An 18,789-nucleotide genomic window follows, 5' to 3' on the forward strand; every position below is an offset into this window, starting at 1 on the left:
ATGTCGTCACAGAATGACCCCTAGTGCTATCGGAAATATAGATGCTTGGTATGAAAGTCTCTAGCTTCATCCATTTGCTGCATCATATTTTTGATAGCACCAGGGGTCATTCTGATGCACCCCTAAGTGGGAAAACCAGAGCTCAGAGCTCTGGTGCCTGCAACATCCATAACCTCTTCTGAGGGAAGCGCATGGTTCCCAGTGACTGAGGCATCTTCAGAAGTTCCTTGGGCCTCAGAGGCCAAAGCCACATGGCCCAGGCATACCTCCTAGGAACAGCCAATCAAGAGCCTACTTTCTATAAAAGCTCTAAAGCTCTTGTCATTAGTGGCACTGGAATAACAGCAGATAGTAGACCAATCTAAACTGGAACTAGAGATTCAAAAAGGGGGGTTTAATCCAAGGTAGAGGCAAGAAGACAGGAAAGGGGGCAGAGCTAAGAGTAACCGGGTCACACTGATGGTACCGGCATGGAAATGCACCCCTACCACTGACAGGATAAACTGGGCCATAAAACCTAAAAGAGCCTGAGCATTTTTCTGGTCCCCTAATACTGTGCTGACCTGTTATGTCAGGCTGCTCATACCAGCTAAGCCTGTCTGCTGAGAAAGCATCCTTAGGACAGAGCCTACATGGAGTGGATAAGAAAGGAGATCCTGCTGTATAGCACAGGGAACCATATCTAATCACTTGTGATGGAACATGATGGAGAATGATGTGAGAAAAAGAATGTAGATATATGTATAAGGGCCACTTTACTGTACAGCAGAAATTGACAGATCACTGTATTATCAACCCTAATGAAAGTTTTTTTAAAGAAGAATAGAGCCTATATCTTGAAGTGCCCTTGCAATGAAAAAAGCTTAGTACACCAAGTGCCAGGAAGGGCAAAGATAGATATGGACATCCGGTTAGTGCTGTCAAGGTGGGATGCTCCTCTCAGTACAATGGGTAGGTGTCCCACACCTGTAGGCTATGGAACAGTTAGGTCTGGAGCTCTGGGGCTGAAGATTTGAGATGACAGGTGGTCCACAAGGCCAGGACTTTAAGATTCCTTTTGTTCTTTCCTTCCCCACACCTGAAAGGGTAAAAGCAAGGGCATAGCCCTAGAGTCTCTCCATCAATGCTGGTGCTTCGCTAAATGAGAGGACCCAATCCAAGGAGCAACCTAATCCAAGGACCCAGCCCAATACAGGAGCTGGGGCCAGTGAATAAGCACCCACAGCAGACTTCTCAGCCCTTCAGGCTCTCACCCCACACTGACCAGCACTGGACTGTGGCTTCCCCAAGGACAAGACCTTCTCCTAGCAACAGGATTAGCATCAACTAATACAGTTCACATGTTCTCATTTTACCTCATCAACCAGTCTCTGAGGGCGCTACTAGCTTCTTGCCTCTATTTTACAGATATATGAAGTCTAGATGTTAAGCAGTTGTCTAAGGTCACACAGATGCTAACTTCAGGGGGTGGGTGAGGGTTAGGACGATGACAGGACACCCGTGCTCAAAACCCAGGTCTATGCAGTCTAAAGGTTATGCTCTTGACCTCTATATTTTCCCTACCCTTTTTTCTCCAGAGTTTTTTTAAACTGCAGTATAATACATATAATATCAAGTTCACCATCCTAACCATTTTAAGTGCACAGTTCAGTGGCATTAAGTACACTCACACTATTGTGCAACCATCACCACCATGCATCTCTTACCTTGCAAAACTGAAATTCTTGTATCCATTAAACCTCTACTTTCCCCTCCCTCCCACAGCCACCATTCTGTGTTGTCACTACAAATCTGACTCCTATAGATACCTATACAAGTGGAATTATATGATACTCGTCTTTTTTCTTTTTAAGCCACACCCATGGCATATGCAAGTTCCCAGACCAGGGATCAAATCTGAGCCATAGCTGCGGCAATGCCAGACCCTTAACACCCTGTGCCAGGCCAGGATCAAACCCAGGTCACTACACAAACAACACTGGATCATTAACAACTGTGCCACAGTGGGAACTTCTACAACATCTGTCAATTTATAACTGGCTTATTTCACTTAGCATGATGTCTTCAAGGTCCATCCATGTACAGCATGTATCAGAACATCCTCTCTTTGTTTTTGTTCTTAATTCCAGGTCCCTAACTGGTCCTGCTTCAATGAGTGGCCATGACCAGGAGAAAAAAGAAGGGGAACCAGGTGGCAGAGGGAGGGGTCATGTCTACAACACTGCATTTATACACAGCACTACACACACACACTCCCTACTACTGTTAAGAGCTGGCAGTGTGGGAAAGGGGAGGAACAGGTGGGAAACTGGAGTGTTACAACAGCACCCTCCCCAGCACCCCTGTTTGAACTCAATCTGCCTCAACCCAAGGAGAATCAGATGATGAAAAGCAGTTCAGGAAGGCCAGAACTGTCAGGGGTGAAGGGAGGAGGATGGTCCAAGTAGGGTGAAGGGAATTGCTCCCCCCTTGCTGGGATCCTCCCAGCCCCTCCAGTCTGGCAGGAAAGGGGCAGCCTGCAACCCCTGTAAGCAGGTCTGGGGCTGCCAGAGGCTCCAGGCAGGGGGCAGGAGGGGTTTCAGAAAGGCTTGCCCTCCAGGGAGATGAGGGCACTGCCCCCCAGCTTCACTGCCAGGATGCAGCAGTCCTTGACCTCCTCTTGGCAGCTGGCTTGTAATTCATGCTTGAGCCCTGTCAGCTTCTCCTTGATGGTGTCCTTGGAGTTGGCATAATCATTTTGCTCTTAGTGGATGCAGACTCAGGGCCCAGACCCCTTTCTTGCTTTCCCTGGTCTCACAGGTTGCATCACAAAAGATGTGGTAGCAGTCCTTGTGTGGCAGCACCCTCACAAGTCCTTGTGTGGCTGAGGAGTTGTCTTCAGTCTGTCCCACATCACCTACCAGCATCTCCTGGCCCTTCTTCAGGATGAGGTTCTTTCCTGTCATAGCTCAGGCACAAGGGCACCGCGTTCTTGTGCTTCTTCACCTCCCCTGGTGAAGGCAACTCACACCTTCATGTCACTGAACACTTTGCTGACACCTAAAACAGCCACACTGGAGGCCTCATTTCTAGAAGTAAAAGGAAGATGGCGAGGAGAGCCAGAGAACGCAAGAAGTACTGCAGGCTGCTGCCGGGCTCCAGCTGACCAGTATCTTTCCTTTTTAAGGCTGAATATTCTGTTGCAAGGATGGACCACATTTTGTTTATCCATGCATTCATGATGGACACTGGGCTGCTTCCACCTTTTGGCTATTGTGAATAATACTGCTCTGCCTTCCCTTCTTATCTTATATTCAGTGGCTGACGTCCTGTCTCATGCACAGCAGGGCTAAGAAGGTACAAAGAGCATCCTTCCATCCACTTTCAAAAGAGCATTCAGGCAATTAGGTGGAATGGGCTTTCCATTCAATTCTTAAAGAATTAAGTATTTATTAATGCTATTATAATTGTCATAACATTGAGGCATGCCCATTTAGTGAGTTGATAATATTAACATACATATACATTCAAAGGGGACTATAAATCAGTGATACTATAAAATCTGATGAGGCTTTAAGTTTTTAACCAAACAAACCAGAAGTGTTACATTCAAATGAGTATTTTCCTGGGAGGCTCTACACTGACTGATGATGAGAACACCTGCAGCCTGACTGTACTTCTCCTAGGATGACAGCTAGTAAGGGGCCACACAAAACTGTCATCAGTACCTGGAAGTCACACTTTGCCTGTAATGGAAATAAGTCTGTGAATTCCTTCCTTACTCAACACCAGATTATATCTTTGAATAACTCTTGGATATTTCCAGAAAAGAAAGCATACCTTCCAGGCATAGATTTTTTTCCCCTCATACAAAGGAAAAAGAATACATCATCAGATTTGAAGCCAATTTCAGAAGAAGTATTGACGAGCTCCAGTATCCTGAACCTCTGCCAGAGAGAGCATCCTGAAGGAAATATTAGTCATTTGCCTGACATATTAGTCATTTAAAAATCACATTTCAAGGGTATTCTTATCATTTTGATGCAAAGAGCTTGTTACATAGTAACACACATGTATACCCAGTAAAATGAACATTAAAAAAGCAAGCAGCTTGATAGCAAAGAAACACTAGTTTGTGGCTAAGCAGACATTCATTTTCCTTATTTCACAAATAAACATTAGCTCTCATTAAAGAGTGGAGGCAAATTAAGAATTTACTTAAATCTGATGAGACAAGGTAAAGCAATTTATCTCCTTTTAACATATGAATACCTCCTTAATACTTATTCATACAACAAAGGAACCACTGGACTGGAAGAACTCAAGGTCAAAAGGTTACTTTGCAGAAATGGGCCTTTCCTCTCTACATCACTGCAGGTACAAGGTGTTCTGCACACGTGCTGGATGAGTGATGGACAAAAGAGATGGTCTGAATCTTCAGATGAAAACTGAGTATTATTATTGTTCCTGTGGGAGAAAGGTAGCTGAAACAAACTTGATCCCATTGCTGCCTCTTTTTCCATTTTGTTTTGTATTTTTGGCCATGCCTGTGGCACTCAGAAATTCCGGGGCCAGGGGCTGAACCTGCACCATAGCAGCAACAAGGCTGGATCCTTAATCCACTGCACCACCAGGGAACTCATTTTGCCTCTTTGGAAAGCCACCTGCTTTGTTTGATTGCCCATAAAGGATGGAGATTCATGTTTGTCCCCACCTAATCATGCAAATATCCATGACTTTTGATGAAACTGTCCATAAAAACTTGTGTTAAGTGAGGAAAAAATAAAGTATCCTTTTAATGCAAATGATAACCTCAGGAAGGTAAGGGCAAAAAAATACATATGTGATCAAAGTTATGTAAAATTAGGATATTCAAAAATAAGACAGTTACATTAGCTTTCATATCCACAAATGTTGCTTTGCTGCTATTCCACATTTATATCTGTGCTAAGCCTTTGGGCACAGTAATAAAAAAAAAGATAAACAACATTTAATTATCTCCTGACATGGGCTCCACATTCCATAGATTTAGGCAAGTGCCAGAGGAAACAGATGGGCTTTCCACCAAGTACTCTAAGCCAAAAGCTGTGCCAAAATGACAGAAGGTAACATTACAGTAAAGGAGGCTCCTTGGTGGAGAAAAGGCCTTTCCTCAAGGAGCTGTGGCCTGGACACAAGAAGGGAGTACAGGTGGTCTTTAAATCAATTCAATGGCATTTTACTGAGTGCCTACAGTATGAAAAACCCTATCTTGGGAAAAGTGAGGGATGTAGGTATATGATAAAACTTCTAGCTTCAATGAGAGCAATTTTACAAACACACACCCAATCATCAACTGCATGCCTGTAAGAAAAAGTAGTGAAACACATTCTAGAATTACCTACAATCTCAAAGCTTTTTTAAATTCGGCTTTGTAACTCATCCTATTTTTAGAAGATTCATCTTTTTTAATATGTAATTGATGAAGTACAGTAATAAAGTGAATACCTGTGAACTCATCACAAAATTTCGTAGCCCAATAACAGCCCTATTCACTCCTGCTCCCCTGCCACCTGCCATACCCAGACACCTACTATTCTAGTTGCCTTTTCCCACATTCCCTGGTTTTTACTCATTTTATCACATGTATATCTTTTACCAATACTGTTCATTTTGCTGATTTCAGAAATTCATAAAAGTAGTACCAATTCTGTATGAATTCCTCTCTGAGGCACCTTAAACGTGATACCGAAGCTGGGCATCATATAAAGTCAGGTACTATGTTCCAAGCACGCATCTTATCACTGGTGGGACTGCACTGGGAGCTGGGTAGGCAGTTAGCAAAAGCAAGTTAAACCAGAGTCTAAAGTGAATGATCAGGGCACACAACGATAGCTGAACAACCTACAATTTACCAGTTCCAATACTTTACCTTTTCATCCTTCCCCATAAATACACAGTATCCAGGTCACCGCACAATGAAACTGGCATCCTATTGCCCAGGACATTTTTTCTTGTACAGTCTCTAAGCCAAGGGACCTGAATCACTTAGTGCTGAAGAGATAATAAGCCAAGCCCTCAAATTCCACGCAGAAGGCATTTGGATGTTCTCGTTTTAGGATTTTATGCCACTACTCGTTTGAGTTTTGTGATGGTAAAAGCTCTATGGGAAAATCATTAAGTATCCCTCGCGATGGGCCTCTTCATTCCTCCCCAAGCTTCAGCAAAGGAGAGAAAAGCCTGCAGGGGGCATGTCACTATTAGAGTCATTCAAAGGAGGATAATAATTTATGGGCCCTTCAGTTAATTTTAAGAGAAACATTTTCAGGCCATTAACTTGGAGCTCAGATATATAAGCTTTATTCCCACAGCAAATTAGCAAGATACTCTAGTACTCATTTACAACTTGAGGACTTCCTCTTCATATCAAACCTAAAATGCCCCCATTGGAGGAGCTTCTAAAGTGCTCTGAAAGTCCCCACTAAGCACCTGAAGTCTTAAAAGGGAATTGTCTGGGACTTCCCACTGTGGCACAATGGGATGGGCAGCATCTCTTCAGCACCAGGACACAGGTTTGATCCCCAGCCCAGCACAGTGGGCTAAAGGATCCAGTGTTGCTATAGCCACAACACAGGTTGCAACTGTAGCTCAGATCTGATCTCTGGCCTGGGAACTCCATATACCATAGGGTGGTCAAAAAAACAGAAAAGAAGGGGGTTGGGGAATGGTCTGGGGCCTGTATATCCTTCTATAAGGGTCTACCCTCAGATGCTGGAGGAAGGGTCCTTGTCTGCGATGGCCAACCTGACATCCTGAGTGAAGGTGAGCTCATCTTCCAAACACCTGTCCAGACAATGTGTAGTAAACAGGGCACCCCCAGAAATGTGAAGATCTTTGGCTCAACGGGCTGATGGGAGAGCCGCCAGGAGTCTCTCAGACCTGCTTCCCTTAGCTCAGAAATGGACCAAGACGCCCATCAGACATCAAGCATGATAGGAAAGAAGAGATTTCGCTGCAGGAGTTTAAGAAGGAGGTAAAGCTAGTGAAGTGACTGGAAAGCAGACTGGTGCCCTGGAACAAAAGAAGAGTGAGAACTTAGAAATCAAATAAGAGAAAGATGTGGCAGAAGGGGAAGTCAGATATTTGAAGCATGAGGATTGTTGGTTTAAGGATAAAGAAGACTACATGTCAAGTAAATATGGACCTTTGCCCTATAATCAAAAGCAACTGAATTCTGCCAACAAGCTGAAAGAGCCTGAAAGTGGTATCTTCCCCAGAACCTTCAGAGGGCCTCTGCCCAAGACAACAGGTATGGCCAGAAAGACTCTTCTGATTAGAACTTTGACTACATGTTCAAACTGCTCAACACTGGCAATAGCAGTGTGGGAAAAACATCTTTTCTGTTCCGTTACGTGGATGACTCCTTTACCTCTGCATTCATCAGCACCACTGGGATTGATTTCAAAGTCAAAACTCTATTCAAAATGAAAAGAGAATCAAGCTTCAGATTTGGGACATAGCAGGTCAGGAAAGATACAAGACTATCACTACAGCCTATTACCATGGGGCCATAGGCTTTATTTTAATGTGTGACATCACAAATGAAGAATCCCTCGGTGCAATGCAGGATTAGTCAACTCAAAACACACTCGTGGGATAATGCCCAAATCATCCCGGTTGAGAACAAATGCGACATGGAAGATTAGCGGGTCATTTGAACCGAGCAAGGCCAACATTCAGGAGAACAGCTTGGTTTTGAGTTTTTTGAAACAAGTGCCAAGGATAACATTAATGTCAAGCAGACACTTGAGTGTCTTGTGGACACCATCTGCCAAGATGTCCGAGGGTCTGGAGACGGACCTGGCCATCACAACCGCAAAGCACAAGACTCAGGGAATCCCTCCTCCGCAGCAGCCCAGATGTGGCTGTTAGTGTCCCACCCTCAGGCGGCACCTGGGGGTTGGCTACTAAAAATAGCATTTATAAATGGTCAATTTGCCTTCATTTATACTGCCTAATAATTATCTGAGGGAAATCTTTGTTGTCAGTGGCTCAAACATGCACTAAATTCTGGGGAGGTTTCCTATGTTAAAAAAATCAAGTAAGTTTACACTGCTTGAGTTTCATGTAAACCTTATGTTTGTTACATTTCACCGTTTTTGAAGATGTGACCCTCTTGAGGGGGTCAGTGTAGCCTGAGAAGAGCCAAAAACAAGGGTCTGCCTACACTTGGAACAGTTTTTTTAAGAAGCACCAGGATGCCTATGGGGCTGAGGGTGGTGGTGGCAAAGGATGTCAAGCAGCAGATTCCCCCAAGGAAAGAACTATGGGTCAGACCATTTCTCAGAGGCTATGCTTTGTGCTCTCACTCTGCTGCCAGGGGTGAGGGCAATGCTGACAGAAAGGATGCTTTTTTTATACACAAATGATGTTCCAGATGCACCATCAAAGAGACAGAATCTCATGGAAGGTAGCAGATCAGAGTGGTCCTACCCTGCTCCCCAGGAGGAGTGCGCTTTGGGCAAGTCATGAAAGGCGGAGGTCCCTTATTTGTAAATGCGAATGACGAAGGTGTCCATGTCACAGTGTTATTGTCAATGAGTTAACAGACAGTTCTTGAATGACATGGCTCTCAAGCATTTGATAATGTTAGCTAGTGTCTCTCCACGGTAGGACTCAGATGTAGTCATGCCAAAGTGCCTTATTCAAAATACGTATTTGTACAATTTATCCCCAACATTCTGGTTTCCATGACTTCCTATGTCTAAAAATATAATCATTTAATGACCAAAAACATAGCTATAAATAGTGTCTCACTTAACAGAGCAAATACAAGGAAAAACTACAAATAAGTGAAGCATATGAAAAGATGCTCAACTCTTCAGTGAAAGTCAACTTTAAACAAAAATAAAATGCTTAGTGTAAGTTTAAAAAGAGGAAAGGATAACCAGTGCCAGGAAGGGGTGAAGAAACAAACTGGTTCTTTTCTGAAGTCTGGTAGTAGAATCGATGAAGACTTACAAAAATGCCCTCCGGCAATTCCCCCTTCAGGAACTTAGCCTCCCCAAATTGAAAGGTTCCAAGAATGTTCTGCAACATTTTTCACAATAGCAAAAAATGGGAACCGATTAAATGCTCATCAAAATGAGAATGGTTAAAAACATTACAGTACAACCATTTAGTACCCTATTATGCAGCCATTGAAATGGCAAAATTACCCTTATTACATTACAGGGGGGAAAGGCCATTGTAAATTAAGATTTAAAGTGTTTCAAAATTGGATCATGCCATACATATACGAATATACCGTATCATACAGAAGTCTAAAGCAGTACCACCCAATAGAAATGAGGCAAACCACATGTGGAATTCTTAAATTTTTCAGTAGCCACATTATATCCGAAATATTAGTTGAACATTTAAGCAACATTAAAAAGTATAAAGGAGATATTTTACATCCTTTTTTTGTACTACATCTTGGAAATCTGTGGTGTACCCATGGTCAGCCTTACCTCAAGCACTCAACAGTTACAGTGGTTGTCCTACTGGACAGCTTGCATCTAGAGCCTATAGAGCAGTGGTTAACAGGAGCTGTCTGGGAATGGGCTTACAGACCCTTTGCCTTCCAGGCATTGTAGAAGTTGTTTCAGTAATCATTTGTATGAAGATAAAAAAAGCATTGTGAAAAATGTTTTTTAATTTTCCTTTAAAGCCGTAATAGCAGGCCAGAAAACCCAGCTTAAATTTAAAGCTTCTTTCAAACCGCTGGTGCTCCTTCCCAGGGGGCTTTGAGGATGGGAACCTTCTTCCTCCCTCTGCCCCCATGCCTTGGTGTCCAATTGCTCAGGTAGTTCTGTATCTAATTCTTACTTTTCTCTTTCACTAAGTCACCTTATGACTAATACCCCTGCAGGATGGCAGGGGAGGGTCAGGAGAAAAGGCAACACAACTGAAGGGGAAAATAAGCTAATGAATAGCTGCCAAGCACATTCAGTGTGCCAGACACTGTGCTAGGCAGGCATTATTTTTATATATATACAATGATTTTTATTTTTTCATTATAGGTGGTTTACAGTGTTCTGTCAATTTTCTACTATACAGCATGGTGATGCAGTTACACATACAAGTATATAATCTTTTTTCTCACATTATCATGCTCCAACATAAGTGACTAGACATAGCTCCCAGTGCTACACAGCAGGATCACATTGCATATCCATTCCAAAGGCAATAGTCTGCATCTATTAACCCCAAGCTGGACTTGGAGAATAGACTTATTGTTGCCAAGGAGGAGGGGGAGGGAGTAGGCTAGCACTTTACATATATCAGATCACATAATCCTCCTGTGACCTTAAATCAGGTACCATGCCTATTTTTCAGATTAGGAAGACAAGGCTCAGGAGTTCCCATTGTGGCTCAGTGGTTAATGAATCCGACTAGGAACCATGAGGTTTCAGGTTCCACCTCTGGCCTCACTCAGTGGGTTAAGGATCCGGTATTGCCATGAGCTGTGGGTATAGGTCGCAGACACAGCTCAGATCTGGCATTGCTGTGGCATAGGCCAGCAGCTACAGCTCTGATTAGACCCCTAGCCTGGGAACCTCCATATGCCACGGGTGCAGCCCTAAAAAGACAAAAAGACAAAAAATAAAGAAAGAAAGAAAGGCTCAGAAAGTATCTGCTCCAAGGCATCAAAGCTGAGAATGTATAACCACACTACCCTGGACAGTCCACAGCAAGGTCATACCCACAGAGATCAGTACTGCCCATACCAAAGCTATGATTTCATCTTTATTTAAAAAAAAAAAAAATCACACTATATTTCTTAGAGAACAGCAAATCTCAGGCACCTTTTATTTGCAAGAATCCCAGAGCCTGCTATTTCTCCTCTGAGCTTATACAAGGGTCTAGAGACTCTACAGAAGTAGAGCAGAGGACTATAGATCCTCAAATGTAAATTTCTCCACTTAGACAAACCACTGTCACCCCAAACTTCACATGTTCAAAATCAAGCATTATCGTAGCCCCATCTCAACTAATTTCTGTCCATCATCAGGCTGGAAACTTCAAGATCATATGTGACTCTTCTTCCCCTTCCTGCATAATCAAACATTTCAGTTCTAGGCTCAGTTATCCCTAGCAACTATGAAAAAACAATAGTAAGCACACCTCACACCCACATCTTCATTTCTAAATACGATTCTTCAATAAAAGGAAACCAACAGGCAGCTGCCAAGAACAAAGGCCTCATCTCCTGATACCTGGAAAACAAATGCAGTGTTGCCTCACAAATTGACTGCTTCTCTGAGGTGCCCACCAGTGTATTTGGGGAGAAGCTTTGAGAACAAGTTGAGGAGTAACTGTCCTTCTATGAGATTGAAGAAATACCACCAAAGAATCTTGATGTCATGAAGGAGGAAACAGTTCAGGCAGAGGAAGCAGCTGCTGAGATTACTAGGGAGCTGGAGAAACAGGAGGAGAAACGCCTGAAGAAGGAAAAAGCTGAAACTGCCCTGGCATTTTCAGAAAACAGCAGTAGTACTCCGGAGGAGTGTGAAAAGACAAGGGTAAGACCCAAGAACAATTAGAAGAAAAAGCAGAAGCCCCAGGAGGCTCCTTGGGAGAATGGAATGAAGGCCCATCTGCCTCCTCCAAACCCAAGAAAAAGAAATCTTTCTCAAAGGAGGAGCTGTTAATAGTGATTTTGAAGAAAGAGCTTGCCAGTAGAAGTCTTCCCAAGAGGAAGAAATCTTTGCCCAAAGAGCAACCAGTGAGTGACCCAGAAGAGTCAGAAAACAAGAGAATTCCCAAGAAAAAGAGGAAATTATCTTCCAAGGAGGAGCCACTCAGCAGTGGACCTGAAGAGGCTGCTGTCAATAAGAGCTGTGGCTCCAAGAAAAAGAAAAAACTCTAAAAGCTATCCCAGCAGACTTAGAAATGGACATTTCTCTAGTGGGGCATAACTCGCAGAGCTATTTCTCAACCCACCCCCTATATCCCAATAAAAATAAAAACAAATTCACCAGTTGGGGGGAAAAAAAGGAAACCAACAGACTAACAGACACCTTAAGCAGAGGATCAAAGTGATACCCTCAGTGCCGAGACATATGATATCACATATCTCCAAAGATGGTGCACTGAGGAAGCCACGTCACTTCTGATGTGTTCTTGCCAAGATTCACCACTTCCATGGAAAACATCAGACAAACCCATATTGAGGTTCATCATACAAAATAAATAATCAATACTATCAAAGTGCCAAAGTCGAAAGCAGAAACCAAGGAACTGTCACCAATCAGAGGAGACGAGGGAGCTATGATGCTAAACGGGATCCAGCTCCAGAAAAAGGTCAGTAGTGGAAAAGCTGGTGAAATTCCTATCAGGCTTGTAGAAAGTTAATAGTATTGTATGAATGCTCATTTCCTGGTTTCAATGACTGCACTATATTATGGAGTGTTAACATCATGGGAATATTGGCATATACACACAGGAACTCTGTTTTTGCAACTTTTCCATAAACCTAAGATTTTCATAAGAGCTTTAAGATACTACTGTGGTTACTACCCCCAAATATGTCTAGCTCACCCCTGTCCACACTTAAACTCACTTTATTGTCTCCCGCTGACAGTTCCCTTCTCAGTCTCCATGTGTATTCAAATCCTGTTCATTCTTCAAGGGCCCATTTACGGCCCACCAGCCACCTGACCAATGCGTCTACAGAATGCTTATCGCTATGAGTATGTGCTCTCATGGCACATGGGCTATGCTGGATTGAAGTTAGCTTTCTGTACTTAGGTTTTATCACCCAATGATGATGCAAATGTACCTTGTAGACAAGTACAGAAGGGCACACATGCTCCACTCACTTTAAAATGGGCTGCTTTTTAATGGGGTTTCTGGGGAGCTACTGAATTAGGAAAGATGTCTACTGTTATTTCAAACCCTTATTGGTTTACCTTGACAATTCCTACGGATAGCAACAAATAGTTAGGGAAATACTTAGGGATAGCAGTATTTGGAGTTATGTATTGTAATCAGTACAGTTTAGAGCTGACTCTTAGCAGAGAAAATGAAAGTATTAAAACACGTACATGCACACCTCAGAACTTAGAAGGTCATTCAGTTTCTACTCCGAGGTGCCTTACCTCTGACAGCAAGAGAATGCCATCTTCCTGTGGAACAAAATAGGCTCAATAATTTACTGAGACTCCCACCAGGCCTGGCAATGTCAGAAAGTCTTCTAATGGGCGACTATCCTGCAGCTAATAAAATGAAATATTTGGAGTACACTAACCAAAAGGAAATAAGAAGAAACGAGCGTTTGCAAGCTTTCCCATGAGGCCCAAGTGGAGAGAACTGGTGTCCTCAAACAGTCATAAAGAAGTTCGCACCTAGCTGGACTGCAGGGGGCTTTAAGGAGTGGCAGGGACAAGCTGTCAGATAAGCAGCTACTGGGTGAAAGGCAGAGCACTCCACACACACTGGAGTCTCCCCCAAGTGTCTGATACAGCCTCTGCTCTCCAGGATCTCAGCCTGACTGGGGAGAGATGATGTGGCATAAAAACTACCAACAAGCGGGATGAGGGCAAGCTTGATCTGTGCATACAGGTAACATGCAGGCCAAGAACATGCCCTGTGAATCGGTTAACAATATGCATGCAAACTTGGGAACTCTGACAGTCACCAGCAAAGCCAAGAAGAACCCTGTGGTTTTGCAGGCCCTGCTGAGCAAGTGGAGCAGAGGGGACTGGGAGCTTGGGACAGGAGGGAAGGCAACAGGCAAGGAAGAGAACGTGGCTGGAAAGGAAGGCAGGCGTGTGGCACACCACCCACCTCCATGCTGCCCCCCAGTCTCCGGGGACCCTGAAGGGGTCAAAAGTCCTTGAGCTTCTCAGTGCCCACCTGGCCAAGCCACCATGACCCTGCGTTCATCTGGGTTCCAGCATCAGATCCTGAGATAAGGATTCCTATTCAGAGGATCTAATAGATAGTGCTCCCAGGAAAAGGGAGCAGAGAAGTAAAATAGGGAAGGCAAGAAGCCTCACAGGGGTGTGATACTCAGCAAAGCCACAAGCAGAAGCACTTCCACTCAGCCCGCAGAGAAGCCCTGTAAACAGTGTGGGCCGCACCAGAATGCTGTCCCACTCCCAAGTTGGGGGGACTGGAAGCTACAGCTGTCCAACTCCCACTGGTTAAATGACCGTCTCCCTGGCTCTAAGGACCTGTGACAGAGATGCATGTGCTGACGACTGGGAGCCAGAAAGCAGCAGGTAGTGTGCAGGGTAGGGCAGACAGAAGGGCACTAATAGCATTTGCTTCCACTGGTAACCAGGCCCTCGCATCTCTTCCTGTGGGAACAAAGGGAACAGGAGCCTCTTGGTGCCTTCCAGGCTGATACTTGGGAGAAGCCTGCATTACCTGATGCGCAGGTAAGGGACAGTTAGAGAACACCAGCCCAAAAGCATGAGTTCTATTTTCCAATGGGTTTGCCCCAAAAGGTGCCCTTCCTAAAGGACCCTGTGCCCAAAGCCACCACTGACACATACAGGGTGTGTCCACTAGCAACATCACCTCCTATCAGCACTCAAAAATCCACTGCTCAGACACCTACCAACTAAAAACCAAGCAGGAGAAAGGGATTATGTGAAGGTAGTGGTTTTAGTCTTGTGATTTCCCAGTCACCCTGCTGGCCAGAACCAAAGCAGCACAGTGAAAATCTCATTACTTGAAAGAGCCGTTTTTATTTTTTCCACCCAGAATAACCCTTCTATAGAGATAGATTATATTATTCCACCTGAAAGAGAGGTTATATATTCCCTATCTATGGAATGATTGGCCAACAGAGACCTGCTGTGTAACACAGAGAACTCTACCCAATATTCTGCAATAATCTAGGTGGGAAAAGAATCTGAAAGAGAATGGATACATGTATATATATGACTGAATCACTTTGTTGCAGAGCAGAACTTATCATAACCATGTAAATCAACTATACATCAGTAAAACTTAAAGTTTTTAAAAATCAGACTATCTTCTGCAATTATCACAACTCAAATCATACTTGCTGTGCTTGCCCATGTTTGGGCATCTTCCTGAGACCTGGGCTAATTTGGTTCATACAATACTGTGTTTTCCCGTAGGCTGGAAACAAAGTTCTAACACTCACCACATAGGTGCCACCTGTGACGCCCAGCGTCAGCTCTCCTTTTCTGTAGAGGCGGATGAGGTTGACTCACCTTGACATCACCCTCAAAGCACCTGGCACTGATCTGAGTCTCTTTTCCCATTGAGAAAAACCTCAGTGCAAAGAAAGCAATTTCTCAAAGGCAAGGTGTTGAGTCTTCTGAACACATGAGTGCCTTTGTGATGGGAAGTGCCCTTTGCCAATGACTAAAATCAACTCCAAATATATATATGGGCCTCCAGTTGAAAAGAACAAAGAGAAGAGCAAGAAAACAGTAACCTGGAAGAAGGGGAAAAAAGAAAAGTTTTTTCTTGAGTAACTGGAAATAGACTTAATATATTAAGTTCTTACCTGAAACTATACTACTTGCAGGCTAATTTATACACTTAAATAAGTGTCTCATTCCAATAACATCTTCCTGCCATGTCACTCAAGCAACAGATACAATCAATAAAGGGCTTTAAAATTTCCATCCCACTCATAAAGGCTGTTGGCATAATATTTCATTATTTCCATCATGCATAATACATTAAAGTGCATGCCTGGATCTAGTGTTCATCACATTAGAAAAGCCCACTGGCAGGTTAAAAATAAAAGGGAACATTGGCTATTTTGATAATATGCTAAAATGAACAAATCATCTCTCCCAAGAAACCAAGTGAATCTGAGTGGCAGGCACGATCTCTCTGTATTATTTATGATGCATATGCACACTGAGAATCCAGCCTAGCAAGTGGGACGATAGCGGTTAGAAAACAACACAACTGCTTCCCATAGTAAAACTTAAGTGTCTTCAACTCTGCCAGAAAAAGTAACAACTGTTCAAGATGCAATCTGGAAGCTACTGCGTGGGCCACCGAAAAAAAATCTCAATTTGAGATTCATAAACCTAGAACTGTTAAGAAATAGCAACCCATTAACAGAATGAAGTGCAGTCCCCAGCCCTAGAGGAAAAATTTTAAGGCTCCTTTTGGATTAAGAATGCCAAACCCTCACACCAACCAAGCTTTTTCCCTAAACATTTTGTCCACCCTCCCAAGACCTTTTCCTTCTTAAATATTTGTGTCTCTATATCCGCGTCAGGAAAAAGTATACTGGAAATTTAGCTCAGACTCCCACTAACTCATCATCCCTAATCATTTACACGCAATATACTCACTTCTGTAACTAAAAACCAAATTGTTTTCCCAGAGAGCTGTGTTTAAAAGCAACCCAATGTTCTTGTTTTTCAAAATCAGGGCTCCAATAGTCGAGGGTTATTCAATTGTTCATTAGCTACACATAATACAGAAATGAGTTATTGTCTGATAAAGGACTTTATGATTATGTTTGGTGCACCTATGCTCAGTTGAGGCTCTCATTCTACTTGGGAGTACAAATGGTATTTTCATGCACTTTAACCTAACTAAGCTTCAGCACTTTATACTCCAGATTTTTCCCTGCCTCATTGGTTTCCAGCCTCCCGTCAAGGTTCAGGACAACCCACTTCAGGAAAAGAACTGAAAGTTGACCGCCCAAGACTCCCACGGGAAACTAGGCGGGGTGCCCTTCCAAAGCCAGAAACGCCAGAGATTTCACCTGCTGGCTCAAACCTCACACCCTTTCCTCCTAGAAGCCGTCATTCATCAGGGGACCTAGATGGGGGAGGAGCACGTAGCCAAAGTTGCTGAGACTCCGCCCCCAGCCAGGTTACACCCTCTACTGCCATCTCCTGTCATCCCAACTGGGCCTTGTCCCCCTCCAAGAGGAAGAAGGGATTAGAAAATTCTTCAAATGAAAATGGGTGGCCAGTCCACAAAGCTGAAGGGCTCGCCCACGCGCAGGGCAGCTGCGAGCAGTTGCCAGGTGAGGATGCGGAAGTAGCTCTTGCTCCCCGCCCAGACCTGCTGGCCAGGGGCCTTGGTCCTTTGGATCACACACACACCCCAAGCGTACACCACGCACCCCTCTGCATGCAGAAAGGTGGGTGCGAGGCACTGTCAAATGTGTCCCGGCCACAGAGAAGATAAGCCTGCAGCCTAGGTGTCACAACAGGCAAAACTTTTTTTATTTTTTATTTTTTGAGAGGGGAGGGGTTCGTACTGAAAGGCCTCTGCCCCTCTCACACCCCCACTCCCACCCCTCACCCCGCGCCAAGTTGAAACCCGAAGGGGTCCAGACGACTGCCGCTCCGCGGAGGGCGCTCAGGAAGCGGTGGCTGGCCTCTAACTTTAATCAAAGCAACTGCTGCGGAACCGGGGCTTCTCCGCCCGGCCGCACCTGTTCCCGACTCTTGAGGACCAAACCCCACACACATCCATTCTGACCTTGAGAGCATCGTGTAAATCCACACTCCACCCCCGCGTCAGCATTACTCCGATTCCTTCCCCGAAATGACTGAAGCCCACCAAGTGCCCCCCGCCGAGCGCCCGCTTCAAAATGCCCATCCTTGGCACAGTGAGAATGCACCTCCCCGGGAACTCCCTGGAGCATCCTCCACCCACCGCTTACCCACCCACCCCAGCCGCCGCGCCTCTCACACCAGGTTGGGTCCCCCCTCTCCCCACTCCCAAATGTAGGAACACCCCCCAAGTTGAGGGATCCCCCTTAATGGCACGCGAGGGTCGCCCTTGGGAGCCCACGATGCAGAGCCCCGATGTGGGGTCCACGAGCAGGGGAGCACCGTGGGGGGCTGTGCTAGTGCCGGAGGCTCCGAACTGGTGGGGTCGCTCCTAAGGTATCGGGACCTCGACCGGACTGAGCTGGGGCGAGAACAGCAACCGCACCGAGTCAGGGAGCCTGCCAGGGGTGGGAGCCGCGGGCGGTCAGCGCGGGGCGCTCCCGGAACAGCCAAACTTTCTCTGCCTCCCGAAGTTCGGGGCGCGGAGGCGGCGGCGAGGGGGCAGGCTGAGAGGCGTCCACCGCCGCCCCTACCCGCCGAGCCGCAGGAGAAGGCGCCCCCGAGGACCGCCCTCCCCTCAGCCCTCACCTGTGCCCCGGGCCCGAGGCGGCCCGCACTCACCTGGCTGTAGAGCTCACTGACCGACATGACCCCGCAGGCCGGGCCGGGCCCGGGCTCGAGCTCGGTGCCTGGCGGGCTGCCCTCGCTCGTGCCCCAATGGGGGGCGGGTCCGGCTCTTCGCGGCCCCAGCGGCTCTCAGTCCATGGCCGGCCCTCCTGGCGCCATCTTCCTGGGCTGTTCGAGAGTTTCTCGGTTCTTTCCCCTTTTCTCCAACCTGCCCCGCCGGCTTCCTGGAGGCGCCGCAGCCGGCTCGCTCTCTGCCGGCGCGACCTTTACTCCCGCGGCAGTGGCGGCGCAGCGGCGGCCGGGCAGGAGTGGCGACCGGGCGGGCGGGGGAGGAGGCCGCGCAGCGCCGCTCCCGGCTCAGGTATGGGAGGCGGCGCGGGCGAGGGGGGCGGCCGAGAAGGGAGAGGGCGGGCGCGCGTCCGAGCGGGCGGCGGACGCACTGCCGCCGCCGCCTTTGAGCCCTGCCCGGGCCGAACCCGCCGCGCCCTCTCGCGCCCCCGCCGCAGAGGGGTCCTCCTGGCCGGGGGCGGGGCCGCGCAAGGAGCCGGCGCCGACTGCCCCCTGCTGGACGCCCGGCGCGCTCCGGACAGGTGCGCTCCGGGTCCGGGCACCTGCGGTGGGCGGGGATCCGGTGCAGATC

The 18,789-nt window shown here is 46.1% G+C and overlaps 1 protein-coding gene and 2 pseudogenes across 5 annotated transcripts in view; 1 reads left to right on the forward strand and 2 right to left on the reverse strand.

Moving 5' to 3' along the window:
• The window catches only part of MYO5B (myosin VB), a 386,641-nt gene that overhangs the window by 367,220 nt on the left and 632 nt on the right, over positions 1–18,789 (reverse strand). For 2 of the 5 annotated variants that reach the window (XM_021093028.2, XM_084965752.1), the window contains exon 1: positions 18,144–18,665. The exons of 2 other annotated variants lie outside the window; for them this stretch is intronic. In XM_021093028.2, the coding sequence (XP_020948687.2) occupies positions 18,144–18,170 (27 nt within the window). In that variant the 5' untranslated portion in view covers positions 18,171–18,665. Of the gene's footprint in view, positions 1–15,194; positions 15,422–18,143; positions 18,666–18,789 lie in introns of those variants that run through there. One more of the 5 variants, XM_084965753.1, reaches the window with a different exon arrangement.
• LOC146406289 (cofilin-1 pseudogene) lies at positions 2,453–3,355 on the reverse strand (annotated as a pseudogene).
• LOC100523580 (ras-related protein Rab-3C pseudogene) lies at positions 5,075–7,890 on the forward strand (annotated as a pseudogene).

This window comes from Sus scrofa, chromosome 1, assembly GCF_054392235.1.
Source record: "Sus scrofa isolate SSC_HxYL_T2T_F1_AM1 chromosome 1, Sscrofa_HxYL_maternal_Yorkshire_Landrace_v2.0, whole genome shotgun sequence".
In the NCBI taxonomy this organism is placed as follows: Eukaryota; Metazoa; Chordata; class Mammalia; order Artiodactyla; family Suidae; genus Sus; species Sus scrofa.